Source organism: Chrysemys picta, chromosome 12, assembly GCF_011386835.1.
Source record: "Chrysemys picta bellii isolate R12L10 chromosome 12, ASM1138683v2, whole genome shotgun sequence".
NCBI lineage: Eukaryota > Metazoa > Chordata > Testudines > Emydidae > Chrysemys > Chrysemys picta.
This window is the reverse complement of record NC_088802.1, coordinates 27,913,470-27,933,057: the sequence shown is the minus strand read 5'-3', so window position 1 is coordinate 27,933,057 and position 19,588 is coordinate 27,913,470. Positions and strand designations below refer to the sequence as shown.

Sequence of the window (19,588 nt, the reverse complement as noted above, 5' to 3'; positions counted from 1 at the left end):
CTGAGCATGGGCCCGGCTCCCTGGAACCACTGGTGCCATTGTAAACCTGGTACTGCCAGTCTGGGCAGCATGGCCCAAGGGCAATGAGGGGAGAGGTTCCTGTTGGAGTTCTTATGGTTGTCTGTGTGGAGCAAGCATCATTGGCATAGCTATTCTGCAGTAGCTTTCGATGTGGGTGTGATAATTTCATTCCAGAAGAGTTACCGGTACTCTGTTTTGGAATAGTGCCCCTGGGGGATTAGTGCAGGGTAAAATACACGTCTGTAGCTCGTATCAAGTGCTTGGGGGACCCAGTGTCAACACCAGCTTTTGTAAATCAGGTCACTTACAAATCAGGACAGGTACAATCAGGTACAAAAGTGTAATGACGACAAGACCGTGAGCTTGTCAGAGGCCCGGTGAACTGCCATTAAAGGTGACTGGGTGGGGTTACAGTCTATGTTCGTGAAACCTAGGAGGAGATGAGACTTCCTAGGATTCAAACCAATCTCTAGCCTATTTATAGTATAGGCATTCCCTCAAGCTGCTAAGAGCATCTGGCGGAGCTGTTTGCAAACACTCCTGACAAAAACAGTGGGGACAGAGAACCAACCCTGCCAGTCTCATGGTTGGCTGTAATAACTCCCCTGCGTATCCTTCCCCTAGGGTCACTTTATGCCCATTGGGGGCGCTATTTCACCTCATGTCAAAGACTCCCCACAACTTTCTCCTCCATACAATTCCTGGCTCCAAATACTCATCTTTCTCCACAATCATCCCTGCTGGGAAAGAAAGGAAAACACAAGAGGATTCACCATGGAGCTTGGGGTGTTTAACAGCAGCAATTGATAAGGGAACAGCTAACAGCTTCTGTCCCAACACTCAGACCATGCGGAGCTCTCCTGCAGGAGCCCCCCCTCTCCTCCCACAGGTGCTGCAGACTCTGATGGGTTTTCTCCTGGGGAAGGTAAGGGATGTTGGGGCTGAGCTGGGCTGAGCATTTTTAGCAGACACCAAAATCCAGCCTGGCTAGAGGCAGACACTGTCTGAGCCCTTTGCACAGTGAGAGGCACAGTGCCCTGCATGTGGGGATCACCTGGGCCAGACCTGTGAATCTGAGCGAAGTCTGCCCCAGAACCATCCCCCTGAGCTGCAGCCGAGCCCCACACTCAGGCAAGGTGTGATTCTGCTCCAGGCGGTGTCGGACGCACCCAGGAGTGTGAGTGCAGTGCACCCCTGACAGCGTAGTCCCACACGCTGATAGCGATTCCTTACCTGGTAATTCTGGGCGGCCTCCTCCATGGGGAGCACAGTGTGTGTGGTGAGCATGGACTCCCTACACGCCAGGTAGGTGGGGGGCTGATACTCCTTGCAGAACAGTTTCAGAGCCTCCTGGTGTCTCACACATTCTCTCCCCATCAGCCTCATTCACTGCCTGCAGCCCCAGTCCTTTCACTAACTTGACTGTGTTCCCCAGCTCCCTGTTGGGCTGCAGGTCTCCCTGCTGGGTGGTCTCTCTGCACTGGGGGCAGGAGCAGTTTGGCTCTGACTCCACCCAGCACTGGCTGATGTGTCCACAGTCAATAACCACCAGATCTTTGAAATCCTCCCAGCAGACACAGTTCATCTCTTTGGCATGAATGCACAAAAGAAGTTGGTGTTGTGAATTACAGGTGCCTGAGTGGGGAAAAATCACTGTGATACACAAAGCCTACGATAAGTTCCTCAGTGCCTGTGCACTGAGTGGGGAGAGATAGGTGCCTTGGATTATATCTACACTGCGGTTGAGAGTGAGCATCTCAGCCTGGCTAGAGCAACTCAGGCCAGCAGGCCTGGAGCTAGCACACTAAAAATAACAGTGTGGACAATGTGGCAGCCTGGCCTCTCAAGCCCACCTGGCCCCGTCAGTCTGAGCTCGGATAGCTAAGCCAGAAACCTGTGCCAGAGCCATCGTGGCCACACTGTGATTTTTAGCTCAATCCCAGCTAGTACGACTGCGTCCACGTGGGCTGGAAGACTCACGCCCAGTTGCAGGGTGTACATATCATATCCAATAAATTGCTTCTGGCATATAGAGGTTACTCAATGGCGTATGGGGGTTTGTGTTTAATGCATCTCAAATTTCACTTCAGCCTCCAGATCTGAGCAATTACACTGCTCTACAGCCAAAATGCTTCTGAAATAAATGTAGTCAAACTTTACTAATTCTGGGTCACTGAGAACAAAAATTATGCTTAAATTGTTGATTGGCTCTAGTTTTCAAGATATGCTATTGGGACAGTATATACGACCCTTGACTTGGGAATGGAGGAGGATAAGTGAGTTATAAAGGGAAGGGATCTCAATTTAAACCAGAAATGACTAAAATACATCTTTGACTGGATCTATGAATAAATCTATGACTGGGTTTGGACAGTACTTGCTTTTTAGGCAAAACAAAGAATGATGCAATCTGAAGCTGGTATTGCGTCATACATGATATGAATTGCATCATGTTATTCCTAGAAGTCATGGATGATGCAATCATAACGAAGCTTACATCACTCTGCTGAACAAATTGCCCTATATCAGCTCTAGAAATCATACAGTGTCGTGCTCTCTTATTTGTCAGTGTTTGATTTTGCAAAGAGACACATTTCTGTTTAGCCAAAGTGAGCAGAGATGCCTCGTACTTGTGTGAATAGTGCAGATAACTTCTGCTATGTTTGTGGTAAAGTGACTTTTGCATCACAAAAGCGCAGTATAACCACTATGGTTAAGAAAGCCTATCACCTTTCTTTTGGCTGCAAAATTGGAGATCAGGACAAGAGGTGGGCCCCACACATATGCTGCAACACTTGTGCAACAAATCTTCGCCAGTGGTTGAACAGGAAAAGGAAATCTATGCCTTTTGCAGTGCCAATGATTTGGAGAGAGCCAACAGATCATACCAGCAATTGTTACTTCTGCATGGTGCCTCCAGTTGGGAAAGGTGTGTTAAAGAAGAAAAAGTGGACTGTGCATTATCCAAACATTCCATCAGCTATACGCCCAGTACCCCACGGAGAAGGACTGCCGGTTCCTGATGTACCAGAATCATTCTCACTTGAGTCAGACGAGGAAGAGGAAGAAGATGAAACTTCTGGTCCTGAACCATCAATGTCACAGGACCCACATTTTCTCCCATCCTCCTCCTCTGAACCACACCTCATAACACAAGGTGAACTGAATGACCTTGTCAGGGATTTGGAACTACCCAAGAGTAAGGCAGAGCTGTTGGGCTCCAGACTACAGCAGTGGAATCTCCTGGCAGGTGATGTTAGGGTTTCCAGGTTCTGTGACCGTCAAAAGGATCTTGTCCCATTCTTCTTCATGGAAGGTGATCTTGTAGCCTGCAACAACATCGATGGTGTGATGGCAACCCTCAACATCGTTCACGATCCAGATGAGTGGAGACTGTTCATTGATTCATCGAAGACGAGTCTTAACGCTGTTTTACTGCATAATGGCAATGTTTTGCCATCAATTCCAGTTGGTCATGCAGTCCATATGAAGGAAACCTATGACAACATGAAACAACTTTTGAAGTGCATAAACTATGACCAACATCAGTAGCAGCTTTGTGGTGATTTGAAGGTTCTTGCTCTCTTGCTTGGTCTGCAGACTGGATACACAAAGTACTGCTGTTTTCTCTGCGAATGGGATAGTTGTGCAAGAGATTCCCACTACATCAAGAAAGATTGGCCACTCCGACAGTTATTGGAGCCTGGGAGGAAAAGTGTTCCACATCCACCACTTGTTGAATCAAGGAAGATTTTGTTACCCCCTTACACATCAAGCTGGGTCTGATGAAGAACTTTGTCAAGGCCATTGACAAAACACAAGCAGCTTTCAAGTACCTCTGTGGAAAATTTCCAAGGTTAAGTGAAGCTAAGATAAAGGAAGGTGTCTTTGTTGGTCCTCAGATTCGTGAACTTCTTCGAAATGATGCATTTGACCATGCACTGCGTGGCAAGGAAAAGACGGCATGGAAAGCCTTCCAGTTAGTGGCAATAAATTTTCTCGGAAACAACAAGGCAGACAACTACAGGTTGTTGGTGGAAACCTCCTCAAGGCATACAAAAGCCTTGGTTGCAACGTGTCACTAAAGATACATTTTTTGCACTCTCATCTAGATTTTTTTCCACCGAACTGCGGAGCAACGAGCACGGCGAGCGATTTCACCAGGACATTGCAACAATGGAGAAACACTATCAGGGCAAATGGAGCCCATCAATGCTTGCAGACTATTGCTGGACAGTGACAAGAGATGCTCCATTTAATGAATACAAGAGACAAGCCAAGAAGCACCGAGTAGACACTGAATAGGACTAAACTATGTACATAATAGTTTTTTGCCTTTTGTTTCATAATAAATTTTATTTATATAACCCTTTTGCTGATTTTTAAAGTGTTACATAAACAGGACAGGTGAAATATTATCATGTAAAGCAACCATATACACAAGAAAAGACCTAGGTTTACAATTTATGATTAAAACTCTACTATCTACACAATATACATAGACATAAAATGTAAAAACTTAAATATCTTAGAAACAGTAACCAATCAATTGTTTTAATTGTCATATTTGAATTCAGCACATCAAAATAAATAATAAATAGCACATTTTATCTCTGAAGCAGACAACTTCTCAAAAATTGTAGACCAGTGTTACAGTTATGAAAAGATGCCGAAAACTTTAACAATCCCCCCTAAAGCCTGTGTCACTGAATTTGGCAAGGACAAATTTCAAGTTGATGACAATTTGCTGTTCTGTACAGGATGCAGCAAGGCTGCAGATTACAAATCACAATGCTATTAATTGTATTTTATTATAATGATTGATGGGACTGGTAGGCTTCGAACCTTGCTTAAAAACTGTAAATATATCAATAAAACATTGTGCTCAACCGATACCGATATATATTGTGGCTAGGGAAACTGAAATTCAGTGTTTCATTTTATTAGCAGAAAAATGGATTTTTAAATCCCATCATTTTGTTGTTGTTTTTTATCATGGGAAACTAGGACCCCTGGTTTATGGTGACCAGGTGTCCCTATTTTATAGGGGACAGTCCTGATATTTGGGGCTTTTTCTTATATAGGCGCCTATTACTCCCCCCCCCCCCACACACACACACCCTGTGCCAATTTTTCACACTTGCTGTCTGGTCACCCTACCATTGTTATTACTAAACTGGAACCCCATCCCCCGAGCCAGCCAGCCCTCAGCCCCCTAACCCTGGGGCTGGATCGGAGCTGGTCCCCCTAGAGGGGAAAGGCTCCCGGTCCCAAGCCATGTAGCGTCCCAGTCTTGCTCCCTGTTGATGCTTCCGCATATGCAGCGTCCCTCAGTGGGGGCTCACGCTGCTCTACGCCGTGCTGGCCTGGCCCTGCCATGCGCTGAGCGCTAGAGGGCTCCAGGTGATCCTTTGTCTCTTTCTTGTTCTCTGCTCAGCTTCCTGGCTCAGAGCCTATTGCTGCACCGCCTCAATTGTGCGCCGGGAGCCCGGGCCGAGCCGAGCCGAGCCGAGCCGACCCGCTGCTGCTCCCCAGCAGGGTGTGTGTGCGGGGAGAGCCCTTCCCTAGCGCCCCTCTGTGCCCAGCCGGGGGGACTTTCTCCGGGGACCGGAATCAGCCCCTGGGGCAGCTCCGGGCTCTGCCGACACCAGCCCCTGAGCCGGAGCCTGCAGGTGAGGGGAGAGACCCGGGGAAAGGGCTGGGGCCGGGCAGGAAAGTGACTCTGCACCAATGGCCCCCCCTCGCCCAGCTCTGCTCCCGGGCAGACGGGGGTCTGCGAGTCTCAGAGCTGCTGCCCTCCCTGACTCCCCAGGCCCTGCTCCCCTGAGCGCCTGCAGGAGCCGAGCCAGCTCCGGAAGTTTATAACACCAACGCCTCTGTATGTGTGTGTCCATTTGTGTGTGTGTTTCTCTTTGTCATTCGACTGCCTGGAAGCAGCCCCTTGGGCTCTAGTTAATCTAAAATAAGGTGGGTTTGGGGAATAATCCGATTGTTGTTTAAAACGAGCTCTGCTATTCAGATGCATGCCTGGGGAGTTTATTAATGAGCCATACATTAGCTCTTTAATATGTGTACAGCAAAGCTCAGTCTGTCAGGTAATAATAATTACTAATTGTTCACATTACTCAATGCATTAAGGTCCTTGCTTGGAAGGCACCATAGAAATGCAACGTGTTATTTAATTAACAAACTGGAGCTAATTTCAGTGCCTGCAGTTTTATTGGACGATCTGCTTGTTTGTTTTCCTGTTAATTTTATGTAATGAAAACAGTAGAGTCAGACGCAGAAGTCAGAATTTCAGAAGGGCAGTTTGTGCTGGGTAGGGTAGCCAGGGCCTGTCCAGCAGCACAGGCCTTTGTCTGAGAAGAGAGGTTTTGGAAAGGGGGTGAGGTTCGTTTGGGGATGAGGAAGCTTGTGTTGTTTGTTGAACATGAAGTCACTGTGCTTCTTGGTAGTTTTGATACGTGATGACTTTAATCCTGCACAGGCCCTGCAAGTGCCTGAGCAGCCATTAATGGTGCAAACTGTGCCCTTTTAGTGTGTGCCCCCCCATTTTGCACACAGTTATTTTGCATGGGCAGATGGCATTTGTGCACCCATGTTAGAGCCACGAAGTGGGCTGTAGTCCACGAAAGCTTATGCTCTAATAAATTTGTTAGTCTCTAAGGTGCCACAAGTACTCCTGTTCTTCTTTTTGCGGATACAGACTAACACGGCTGCTACTCTGAAACCATGCTAAAATGGTGAACTTGTGTCAAAAAACCCAAACCACCCACGTAGGTTCAAGCCTCTGGGGTTCTGTTCTGAGGCATGAGAGAGGAGTGATGCCATGGTCAGAGCAGGAGTGGGAGAGAGGACTTCTGGTTTCTGTTGCTGGTTCTGGTGGTAGGGTGACCAGACAGCAAATATGAAAAATCAGGATGGGGGTGGGGGGTAATAAGAGCCTATATAAGAAAAAGACCCAAAAATCGGGACTGTCCCTATAAAATCATAGAATCATAGAATATCAGGGTTGGGAGGGACCTCAGGAGGTCATCTAGTCCAACCCCTGCTCAAAGCAGGACCAATTCCCAACTAAATTATCCCAGCCAGGGCTTTGTCAAGCCTCACCTTAAAAACCTCTAAGGAAGGAGATTCTACCACCTCCCTAGGTAACCCATTCCAGTGCTTCACCACCCTCTCAGTGAAAAAGTTTTTCCTAATATCCAACCTAAACCTCCCCCCACTGCAACTTGAGACCATTACTCCTTGTTCTGTCATCAGGTACCACTGAGAACAGTCTAGATCCATCCTCTTTGGAACCCCCTTTCAAGTAGTTGAAAGCAGCTATCAAATCCCCCCTCATTCTTCTCTTCTGCAGACTAAACAATCCCAGTTCCCTCAGCCTCTCCTCATAAGTCATGTGCTCCAGCCCCCTAATCATTTTTGTTGCCCTCCGCTGGACTCTTTCCAATTTTTCCACATCCTTCTTGTAGTGTGGGGCCCAAAACTGGACACAGTACTCCAGATGAGGCCTCACCAATGTCGAATACAGGGGAATGATCACGTCCCTCGATCTGCTGGCAATGCCCCTACTTATACAGCCCAAAATGCCGTTAGCCTTCTTGGCAACAAGGGCACACTGTTGACTCATATCTAGCTTCTCATCCACTGTAACCCCTAGGTCCTTTTCTGTAGAACTGCTTCCTAGCCATTCGGTCCCTAGTCTGTAACAGTGCATGGGATTCTTCTGTCCTAAGTGCAGGACTCCGCACTTGTCCTTGTTGAACCTCAGGTTTCTTTTGGCCCAATCCTCTAATTTGTCTAGGTCCCTCTGTATCCTATCCCTACCCTCCAGCGTATCTACCACTCCTCCTAGTTTAGTGTCATCTGCAAACTTGTTGAGAGTGCAGTCCACACCATCCTCCAGATCATTAATGAAGATATTGAACAAAACCGGCCCCAGGACCGACCCCTGGGGCACTCCACTTGAAACCAGCTGCCAGCTAGACATGGAGCCGTTGATCACTACCCGTTGAGCCCGACGATCTAGCCAGCTTTCTATCCATCTTATAGTCCATTCATCTATCCCATACTTCTTTAACTTGGTGGCAAGAGTACTGTGGGAGACGGTATCAAAAGCTTTGCTAAAGCCAAGGAATAACACATCCACTGCTTTCTCCTCATCCACAGAGTCAGTTATCTCCTCATAGAAGGCAATTACGTTAGTCAGGCATGACTTGCCCTTCGTGAATCCATGCTGACTGTTCCTGATCACTTTCCTCTCCACTAAATGTTTCATAATTGATTCCTTGAGGACCTGCTCCATGATTTTTCCAGGGACTGAGGTGAGGCTGACTGGCCTGTAGTTCCCCGGATTCTCCTTCTTCCCTTTTTTAAAGATGGGCACTACATTAGCCTTTTTCCAGTCATCCAGGACCTCCCCCAATCGCCATGAGTTTTCAAAGATAATGGCCAATGGCTCTGCAATCACATCCGCCAAATCGGGACATCTGGTCACCCTATCTGATGGGGGAGTATGATTCTGTTTCTGGGGGAAGAATGAGGTCTAGAGGTCAGAGCAGAGGGGTTGGGAGTCAGGACTCCTGTGTGTCATAGAGTTTAAAGGCAGATGGGGCCATTAGATCATCTGCTCTGAGCTCTTGTCTAACACAGGCCAGAGACTCTCACCCAGCTTCTATCTCCGGTTTTGACACTAACTGGTTGTGCAGCCTGGGGGACGTCACTTTACTTCCGGGTCGGGGGTCACTTCTGCCCTCTGCAAAAGGAAGATCCTCATTATTTTGCGATATTGCTGCTGATGGCGAGATAAATAGGCAAATAAAAGGCAGTGCCTTTGCCCCAAGGACAAGGTGCCTGAGGGCTGGGGACAAACCCCAGGGCAGGGGTGTGGGTTTGAAGGGGCAGGAGAATGAGAGCTAGAACAGTGAGGCATAGGGATGGATGATTCTGAATTGTGAGGGTAAACTCCCCCAAATCTACCATTGTCCTTCCTCCTGTTTATTCTCCTTCATCCTTCTTTGTCCCAGTTCCCTGTTCCCTTGGGCACACATTTGTCCTCAGAGTGAGTGGGTGTAAATCACTCCCCACTGGGCATGCTAGCCTTCCACACCCGCTGGGCATGGCTGTCAATGGTCCAGCACTTCCCCCCCAGTGGGAGTGGGCACATGCATGTGCTGACCCTATCCCTGTGCCTGCCTCCTGCAGCTCAGCAGCTTGGAGCTCCTCTCAGGAGCCTGCACTTTGGAATCCCAGCCTCAGTGACTATGTCCACACTGTGGTAAAACACCCGCGGCTGGCCCGGCTCAGCTGGTTTGGACTCATGGGCTGTGGGTCTCTCAAAATGCAGTGTAGACATTAATGCTCAGGCTGGAGCCCCAGGCTTTGGGACCCTCCCACCTCACAGGGTCTTACAGCCCAGGCTCCAGCCCCAACCTGAACATATACACTGCACAATAGTACAGCCCTGCAGCCTGAGCTGCGTGAGCCCCAGTCAGCTGACATGGGCCAGCCACAGGGATTTTATTCAGTGTAGACACACCCAGCAACACCCCCAAGCTAAACCTGCCCTGTGTGGAGACTGGGTTTCCTTTGATTCGTTCTGAATTTACCACCTTTCCGTTGCATTTACCATCCCCTTGCTCTGGTGTTGTCAGACAGCGTGAACAGCAGCCCCTGATCTACCGTGTTTATATCACGTCACACCTCCAAGGATGTTTTGAAAGTGCTTTCAGATCTTTGGCTCAAGCTGCTATAGGGGTGAATAATCATTAGATGACAGAAACATAGTTATTTCCCTCCCTTTCTGAACATCGAGCTCCTGCCTCAATATCTCCCAGTAGCAACTGCCTTCGGGGTCCAGTTTTCTGTAACACTGTGTCTTCTGTTCCCTGCACTTAGAGGGGTGGGGTGAAGGAACTATCTGGTCTTTACTATCTCTGCTAGGGTGACACCTGCCGCCAGCACAGAAAGGGGCTGGGTTTAAATTCAGGCGTTTATTTTGTCTAATAATTATTAGAGAAATATGTAATCAATTATGGTCTCATTTGTTTTCTTCCCCGGAGCAGGATTTCTGGTTCCCCAATGCAAAGTGATCTCACTGATGGATGGAGGGGAGGGTCCCCAGTCTCCAGGGCTCTGAGGAACAGGAGATCCCAAGGAGCACCCACACAGGTGAGGAATTGGCTAAGCTGGTTCAGAAACTGTCAGCAAGTGAAGGAAAACATCTGGGGTTCCCACCAGGTGCCATATCCTCATGGCAGATGTCACTCACAGCTTCCCACCCACCCTGATGCTTGGCAGTAGCTCGTTTCCCACCAGTCTCCTTCCTCTGATTGCTTGGGTGGAATGTGGAGGAAGAATTGGTCCCCTCCTGTCTCTGCTCTGGGGAGGGGATTGCGGGATTCAGCTCCTGATGGTTTGGTCTCCCCCTAGTTATTTGGTTTTGTTCAGCCCTTTCCCATTCCCCATCTGAGGTTCCCTCCTCCCTGGCACAGGGCCTGACTCCTGTCTGGATTCTCTCTCTGGCCCAGCAGGTGATAGGACGGTGAGTGAGACCAAGGAGGAGAACCCTCAGCAGGGAGGTCCTGAGCAAGTGGAACCGCAGGGGGTGCTGTCGGGAGATGCTGAAAGGAACATTTCCCAGAATCCTGGGCAGGGAGAAGCCCATGAGAGTCAGCAGGGAAACCAGCTGGAGGAGAGACGAGGTGAATCCGCACACCATGTAGGAGCTCTCAAGCACAGCATGGGTGGTAGGACGCTGCCCGTAGGCAAGAACCAGAGCACCTGCACTGAATGTGGGAAGCAGTTCAGCCGGAGCTCGTATCTGGCGCAGCACCAACGGGTGCACACGGGGGAGCGTCCCTATGCCTGCGCCACCTGCGGGAAGAGCTTTGCTGTCAGCTCTGCCCTGCTTCGGCACCAGCGCACTCACACAGGTGAGCGGCCCTACCAGTGCCCCGACTGCCAGTGCAGCTTCAGCCGCAGCTCCCACTTGACACGGCACCAGCGCTGCCACACACAGGAGGGGCCCTGCCATGGGGTTGGCTTGCCGGGTGAGCACCCCTTCGCCTGCCTGGACTGCTGGCGGACATTCAGCCAGAGCTCGGACCTGGTGCAGCACCAGCGGGTGCACACGGACGAGCGCCCCTATGCCTGCACCGACTGTGGGAAGATCTTTGGCCGCAGCTCACACCTGCGGCAGCACCGGCGCACACATACTGGGGAGCGCCCCTACGCCTGCCAGGATTGTGGGCGCTGCTTCAGCGATGGCTCCTACCTCATCAAACACCAGCGCACCCACACTGGTGAGAAGCCCTACACCTGCCCTGACTGCAGCAAGGGTTTCAGCGTCAGCTCCCAGCTGGTTCGGCACCGGCGCGTCCACACTGGGGAGCGGCCCTACGCCTGCTGGGACTGCGGGAAAAGTTTCAGCCAGGGCACAGACCTGGCCACCCACCAGCGGTCCCACACGGGTGAGCGCCCCTACACCTGCCCTGACTGCGGGAAGGGCTTCAGCGACAGCTCCTCCCGCATCCGACACCACCGGCTGCACATCCAGGATGCCCCGTGATGGGCTGGTCGTGTGATGCACTGTCAGTATTACCCTGGCACCTAGGACCGGGCCCCTGTTTGATGGGTGCAAATTTACCCTAATTGTAAGTGCAACTGTAAAACATGCATATAAGTACCTAGCACGTCGCACTATCGGAGCCCAATGAACGTTGCTGGGAAAAGGTGCAAGGAGGAGATAGAGTGAAGCAGCCAAATAAAAAGGCCTTGTGGTGTAACTCAGGGACTGTGTTCAGGTCACACTCTGTAAACGAGACGTGTGGGACCGAAAATCCACGATCCAAAATTGGTGTGTCAGAAATTAGGCCCATTGGTAGACAAATTAATGAGGGGCTGGGCTATTTGGCCTGTCACTCGCCTTTGGGGGGCCTCAGAAAGAGACTAGGGGGAAAATGGGCATGGATGGATCCAAAATGCTGGCTGGGGAAAGGGAAGGAACAAGTGCCACCCTCACCTGGGACCCTGGGCCTTCACCATCCTGTCCTGACCAGACAAGCCAGAGAGAGGGACCCAGGGCCACCGCCTCTGGCTAAGTCCCAGACACCACCTGGTCTGGCCTGCACCAAAAGCTCACATCAGCATAGCTGTCTCTCTCCAGGGTCTAAAAACCCCACTCCAAGAGCTGTAGCTCTGCCACCCTAGCCCCGGCACAGGCGCAGTTTGGGGGATGGACGGATTTTTCCATTGATGTAGCTACCGCCTTTGGGAGGTGGATTACTTGTGCTGACTGGAGAGCTCCTCCTGTCACTAAAGCGAGTGTCTACACCGAAGCACAACAGCATGCGCAGCTGTAGCTATGCCACTGTAGCCTTCTAAGTGTAGACACAGCTGGAGACTTTGTCGACCCCACCCCATTCTGTCTGTTTCCTTACCCACCTTTCTTTCCTAGTACTCTCTTCTTGCCTTCTGTTTAATGACCATCAGGCTTAGCTGCCCAAGACTCCATGCTTTGTAAGAACACTGTGAGCCGTGACCAGAGACAGCTAAAAGCAAGGCAGCCCGATGCTGGTACGCAGTTGCTAAGTCTCAGAGTGGCTGATGACACCCTGTGCTGGGCCTGTGTTTCTCCTGCCATGAGGTTCCAAGCGTGAGTCGGCGCCCGAGACGGAAGCTACATTTTCCTGCTTTGCTGTTTGTTTCCCTCGCCTTGTGTGTCTCTTCTTAGGCAGTGGGATCTGCCTTTAACAAGAGTCCATTTTCTCCTTTCCCTACAAGGACAGTTAGCATCTAAGAGACTGTCAGACCAGGGGCTTTTCCTTCTAAAAACTTGCTCCAGCTAAAGGAACAAAGGCTGTTGTTGAAATAAAAGCCTCACTTTGTATCGAGATTTCTAATGCATTAGCTGCTTTTCCTTCTTTTCTGTCTCATTGGTAGGTTAAAAAGATTTGTAGTGGGGTGTTTGCCCTGGCACTGAGCAGGCTGAGCTGCTGTGTACCCAACCCTGGACCTTGTTGAACACAGTTTAATGTTGAACAGTTTCAGGGTCATGTTAACACCTTTGACACTTTGGGCCCCTGCATTCCAACTAAATTAATGGGTAGGGACTCAGGGAGCAGGGGTATCTCCCCCTGACTGCTAAGCCTCATCTCCCCTTGGACAAGGGCTGTGCAGGGGATCCTGCAAGGGGGTGGCAGGAAAGCTCAGGGCTCAGCTTTGGAGGACACACTGGGGATGGGGCCAATGTTGGAGTTTTCGGAATCTGGAATTTCTCGGTGGGGGCTGCAGCTGCTCCCAGCTTCCCAACCATGCTGCACATCACCTCGCCTGTGCTACAGGCTTCAGCCACACACCAGGTAGCTGTGCAGGGTGGCATGGTCAGGCCTGGGTGACAGGGAGACTCCAGACATGGCAGAGGGACTCAGCGGGTAAGGGCAGGCCAGGCCAGGCCAGGCACAAGAAACAGGGCCGGATTGACTTTTTGTGGGCCCGGCACCAAACATATTTGTGGGCCCCCATTAGGGAAATAGGGCATGTGATGGGGGGCGGTCCGCAGAGCGAGGGGCCAGTTGGGGGCAATGAGGCACAATGGGAGTGGCCCCACTCAACCCAGCACAAGGGCACTGTTTACAAACCCAAAACTGCTAGACATACCCTGGCCCACCCAGCCCTGTGCTGCCAGCTTGCCCCTTCCACACTGCCCCATGCCCTGCCCTTATACCAGTGCCCCCTCATCCAGAGACTTCCCCCACAGATCCCTATGCCCAGCACCCCCTGCCTAGAGACCCCTCCCGCTGCCCTCCCACCACAACTGCACAGCACCCTGCACACCATACCCCCTGCCCAGTTCCCCCACCCACAGATCCCCTACTGTCCAGCACCCCCTTCACAGTCCCACCATCACAGCTGTACAGCGCTCCATATTCCTGAGGGAATTCTGCATCAAATTCTGTGCATAATATTTGAAAATTCTGAATTTTTTTGGTGCCTATGAGTGGGGGTTCCCAGGGTGAACATGTGATCTCAGCACAGCTTTGCAGTAAGGCCAATGGGCAGCAGTGACAGGAGACACGAGGAGAACTGGCCTCCCCAGTTGTTATACTTACAAAATAAAAACCAGCAGGATCTTATTCAAGGGATAAGGCAATATGCCATGTTTATTGTGAATACAGAAGGAATCTGAGTCAGCAATCAGTTATAGCTATAACATTCCATTCACTTACACATTCATTCAAACACACACACAAGTTCTGCAAGGCTGTTGTTATAGTTACCAGCCTTAGAGTTGGTTGTGCCAAGTCACTGGCCAGGTGGCCTGGACACGAGGAGGGAGTGGGGCCTTGTCAGATGCGCATCTGATGCTCCTGGAAGTTGGTTGCAGAACCAGACCCAAAGTCCTCAGTCTTCCGGATCTGTTTTGATAGGGATTTATCCTCATACAAGTCTATAGGGTTTGCCTTGTCATGCTGTTCTCACGTTTGAAGTGATAATCAAACACTGTTCCCACGTTTGAAGTGATAGTCAATCACGCAGATGGCACAGCAATGACAGCTTGTTGTTATCTTGTTCTTTGGTTTTTCAGCCCCCGTCCTTGGGGCGGTTGTGGGGGTGGATTCCAGTGTGCCCTTGGGGTTATCGGACTATCTCACCCAGTGCATTCTTTGGCCAAATGGTCCTGGGTAGTTGTTTTTCTTATTCTAGGGTTGGCACTTCAACCTTTTATTATCCATCAAACATCCATCTGCAATCACTCTCCATTTCCCTTAACATGTTTCCTATCACATCTACATTTTATTACCTATTCATTCTTTAACATAACCATTCTAAAACCATTGGGGCATGACACACTTCAGTAAGTCCATTCATACCACTTGTTACACACGAGAAGAAAACAAGCAAGATAAGAATGCAAAAGTGTGGGGGGTTAAAAAATCTTATTCCTGAGTTCCAGAGAAGAACAGAGTTGTAACAGCAGCTGTCCTAGAGTTACCTTATTACTTTAGAACAGACTCTTTGTCTCCGAATGTTCTTCTGCAATTAACACAGACCTTGTAAACTGTCAGGCATATTTCAATTAGCACAGATTCAGTCAGGCTGAGAAGCATATTTCTTTCTAATGGTCAGGCCAAATCTGGGGTCTGTTCTGGGCTTTCCCTTTCTCATACTTTCCCCCATAATATAAATGTATTGATTATTACTTTTATCCAACACAGTCTCTTACCTGGGACAAAGACAAACAAACAGCTAGAGAGGGCAAGGCAGGATGGAGCCTACAGCAGCAAGACCAAGGGAGCCGGGTGCCGCCTTGTCTGGACTATGTCTGAACTGTTGCTTTGCTGCACTGCCGAAGACCATTCCATGCGGCATGCCAGGTGACCAGGACCCGCCTCTGATTTGAAACGGGTTAATGGAGTCACTGCAGATACCTGCTGAGGGGCATTGATCCCTGAGGGAGTCAGAGTCTTTGACTAGGAATCACTCACAGTTGGACTTGCTGGACAGCACTCACAAGGAGAAAGTGGGATACGTCTACACAGCAAGCAGAAACCCATGGCAGCAAGTCCCAGAGCCTGGGTCTACAGCAGAGATCCCCAAACTTTGCGTTCAGGGGCACAGTGGGGTCCGGGCAGGGAGCACCACCCAGTCCTGCTCTGCCCTCAGCTCCGTTCCAACCCTGCCCCCAGTCCCAGCCCCGGCTTCTGGCACCTCGCTTGGCTGCAGCATTGGCTCCTGACCCTGCCCCCCTGCCCTCACCCACAGCCCCTGGCTCCTGGCCACAGCTGAAGCTCCAGCCTCAGCCCTCGGCTTACGACCGCACCGGCTACCAACCCCAAACTGCGGTCTGGCTCCAGCCTGGCTCCCAGCCCCAACCGTGCCCCCATTCCTGGCCCTGGCTCCCGGATGCCTGGCAACCCTACTGCTCTCAGCAGTGCAGCATGGCCTGGCCAGCAAAGAGAACATGCTGCAGATCCCACGAGGCAATGGGGGGTGGGGCACAGGCAGATTACATTGAGGGTAAGAGAGGGTGTGACGTAAAACATTTGGGGAGCACTGGCTTGCAGCATGGAGCTCTGGCAGGCCTTGGAGCTGAGACTAGCTGTGTAGATGTGGGTGCTTAGGTCTAGGGAGGGCAGAGGACTTGAAACCCTGAGCACCCATGTCTACACAGCTGCTTTTAGCAGCGTAGCGCAAATCCTCCAGCCCACGAATGTAGAGCCAGGCTCTGAGACGTGCTGCCAAGGGCTCTGCTTGCCGTGTAGACTTATGCAGGAGTGCCAGAATCCAAGGCTCAGGCTAGGAGGCCATGTGGCCTACCCTTGTGGAAGAGCAGGACCCCTTGGGGGTCTGGCAACATGAAGGGGTCCTCCCAAGGGACTCCTTACAAGCTGGGGCACAGCACAGCCCCTATGGGTCTGTGGCATCTCCACACTGCCCTGTGAGTGCTGTGAGGGGGAGGGGACACTCTCTATGTCCTCTGGCCAGGGTTACGGCCTAGCCGTTAGATTACAGCACTCCCAGAACACCCCACTAGCCACCCCCCGCCCTCCCGCTGGCTCCCCTGGCCTGGCCGCTCGCTAGGGTTACCAACTTTCTTTTTCAGGAAACCGAACACCCTTGCCTTGCCTCTGCCCTGAGGCCACTGCCCTGCTCCACCCCTTCCTGAGGCCACGCCCCCTCCCTCCATGGCTCGCTCACTCCCACCCTCATTTACTCTCTCATTTTCACTTGGCAGGGCCACAGGGTTGAGGTGTGGAAGGAGATGTGGGTTGCGGCTGGGGGTGCAAGCTATGGGTGGGGGGGTTGGGGTGCAGGAGGAGGCTCCAGGCTGGGGCTAAGGAGTTCAGAGTATGGGAGGGGGTGTGGGCGCCAGGCTCGAGTTTGGGTGCAGGAGGGGTCTCAGGGCTGGGGCTGGGGGTTGGAGTGAGGGTGTAGACTCTGGGCAGCGCTGACCTCAGGCGACTCCCAGAAGCTGCTTCTAGGTGGAGGGGTCAGGGGGCTCTGCCCCTGCACACAGGCACCGCCCCTGCAGCTCCCATTGGCCACGGTTCCCGGCCAATGGGAGCTGCAGAGCTGGCACACAGGGCAGGGGCAGCTCGCAGAGCCTCCCTGGCTGCTCTGCCCTAGGAGCCAGAAGGACATGCCGCTGCTTCCAGGAGTCATGCAGAGCTGGGCAGGGATCCTGCCTGCGCCACAATCAGACTTTAAACCGCCCAGTCAGTGGTGCTGACCAGAGACGCCAGGGTCCCTTTTCGACCAGGCATTCCAGTTGAAAACCAGACGCCTGGCAACCCTACTGCTCTCAGCAGTACAGCATGGCCTGGCCAGCAAAGAGAACATGCTGCAGATCCCACATGCTGTACAACCTGAGTGTAGGAGCAACCGGGTGGCGGGGGAGTCGTGTGTGGGATTGAAGCGGAGGCCTCTGGCCCTAAGAGCTCTGGCTACGGCAGCTTGGACAAACGGCATCACTCTGTCACTTCAGCAGCTGGAACAGACTTGGTGTGTGAGGCTGAGGAATTACTGGAATGGGGCTCAGATCCCCGCCCCCAGCCATGTGGACTCGGGATGCAGTCCCACGCCATATCCTGCCCATCCCTCACCCTCCCTGACACTGCCCACTCCCAGCGTCCTCCTTGTCCTGGCTCCCTGCCCCCAGCCATGCCCCCCTCACTGCCACATCCTCCATGCTCCCTTCCTAGCCCTGCCCCCTTCCGCAGCAGTATCCGCTTGCAGGTGTAGTGCCAGTCTGTGATATTTGTTCTTTTTAAAGCCCCAGCTCCTGGGGTGACAATCTCAGGGAGTTTCCAGCCCTGGCAGCTGTGAAGAAAAGCGTGGAAATGAGATCCCAGTGTGGCCGGATGACTCCAGAGCTGGAGGCCAAGAGAGACCCAGCATTGACCAGTGTTTATGATCCCTTAAGCCGGGGGCGGGGAGGTGGGTGATTGTGATTTTTGTGGGATTGGCAACACCACACCCTCCCTACCCCCATGTCCCCACCTGCGCCTCCCGCTCCATTCCAGGCTGCCGTGGGGGACACAGGGTGGTAGCAGCCCAGCGCTCAGTCCCTGCAGTGAGCAGACACTGAGGCATGGCAGAGGTGTCAGCAGCTCTTTGCTGGGCCTGACACCATGGTGCCTGAGCAGACGCAGGCCTTGCTGTGGGTGGGGGTGCCAGTAGGCACAGAGGGGACCCTGGCTGTCTGCCAGACGAGGATGGGAATGGAAAGGAGTCCACAGAGACGCCAGCTCCTGGCATAGTATCTCCCCTGCAGCTCTGTGCAGTCCTGCCTCCGGCTGGCAGATTACAGACAGAGGCCCCCCCGGGGGGAGGGGGGCGTGGGGACTTTGTGTCATGTTTTATGTGACTTTGGCCAGGTCTAGGCTAGGCAATGAGGGTGGTCTAACAACATCACTCAGAGTGGGAGAAATGCACCCCCGACGGAGAGGGGGAGTAGCTTTCGTGCCAGGAGCAGCCCTCCTGTCCGCCCATGTAAAGTCCTCACTGGAGCGCTGCAGCAGTGCCGCTGTAGCATTTTAAGTGTGGACGGCCCTTTCTAGTTCTCCCCTCCCCGGCCCTTTGTAGTGCTCCCCTCCCCGGGGCAAGGGAGTGAGAGCTGCATGGAGAGGCAGGGAAGCAGGGGCAGACTGGCACGAAGGAACTATCGGGCTGGCCACGTGGGAATGGGGTCAATGTGTTCTAGCCACGTGGCAGCCAAGGGAGGAGGCAATGTGGGAACAACAGAGCTGTGAGGGGGAACAAAGACAGGCGATTGTGACACTGCACCCCGTATTCTTCAGTGATATGATAATGGCATAATTATGATGCATTTTGTACAAGATGGGTCACGTGAGGTGTCACTGGAAAAGTTATGATTTGCTGAACATGATGAGGTTCAACAAGGACAAGTGCAGAGTCCTGCACTTAGGACAGAAGAATCCCATGCACTGTTACAGACTAGGGACCGAATGGCTATGAAGCAGTTCTGCAGAAAAGGACCTAGGGGTTACAGTGAACGAGAAGCTGGATATGAGTCAACAGTGTGCCCTTGTTGCCAAGAAGGCTAATGGCATTTTGGGCTGTATAAGTAGGGGCATTGCCAGCAGATCGAGGAACGTGATCATTCCCCTGTATTCGACATTGGTGAGGCCTCACCTGTAGTACTGTGTCCAGTTTTGGGCCCCACACTACAATAAGGATGTGGAAAAATTGGAAAGAGTCCAGCGGAGCGCAACAAAAATGATTAGGGGGCTGGAGCACATGATTTATGAGGAGAAGCTGAGGGAACTGGGATTGTTTAGACTGCAGAAGAGAAGAATGAGGGGGGATTTGATAGCTGCTTTCAACTACCTGAAAGGGGGTTCCAAAGAGGATGGATCTAGACTGTTCTCAGTGGTGGCAGATGACAGAACAAGAAGCAATGGTCTCAAGTTGCAGTGGGGGAGGTCTAGGTTGGTGTCAAGGCTCCTTCCCCACTCTGAACTTTAGGGTATAGACGTGGGGGCCTGCATGAAAACTTCTAAGCTTAACTACCAGCTTAGATCTGGTCTGCTGCCACCAC

At 51.7% G+C, this 19,588-nt stretch overlaps 1 protein-coding gene across 13 annotated transcripts; it reads left to right on the top strand.

Moving 5' to 3' along the window:
- Positions 1-5,341: 5,341 nt before the first annotated feature.
- LOC101949470 (zinc finger protein 771) lies at positions 5,342-16,718 on the top strand. Of its 13 annotated transcripts, none has more exons than XR_010591705.1 (4): positions 5,444-5,693; positions 10,089-10,194; positions 10,554-11,678; positions 15,243-16,718. XR_010591705.1 is itself a non-coding variant. In XM_065562564.1 (3 exons), exons 2-3 carry the CDS (start codon positions 10,128-10,130, stop codon positions 11,591-11,593), a joined length of 1,107 nt encoding a protein of 368 aa, XP_065418636.1. In that variant the 5' UTR covers positions 5,342-5,424; positions 10,089-10,127; the 3' UTR covers positions 11,594-12,919. The 13 variants fall into 13 exon arrangements, 10 of the variants coding, with proteins under 10 accessions (XP_065418636.1, XP_065418638.1, XP_065418635.1 ...); XR_010591704.1 differs by lacking the exon at positions 15,243-16,718 and adding an exon at positions 12,517-12,919; XR_010591706.1 differs by lacking the exon at positions 15,243-16,718 and adding an exon at positions 12,517-12,919 and having other exon boundaries at positions 5,446-5,693; positions 10,557-11,678.
- The last annotated feature ends 2,870 nt before the right edge of the window (positions 16,719-19,588 follow it).

What these genes read in the sequence shown, in the direction of transcription:
- LOC101949470 (XM_065562564.1), top strand. Translation starts at nt 10,128, where the DNA reads ATGGAGGGGAGGGTCCCCAGTCTCCAGGGCTCTGAGGAACAGGAGATC. An exon ending in CCCAAGGAGCACCCACACAG is followed by an intron (nt 10,195 to 10,553) that starts GTGAGGAATTGG and finishes TCTCTGGCCCAG; the next exon opens with CAGGTGATAGGACGGTGAGT.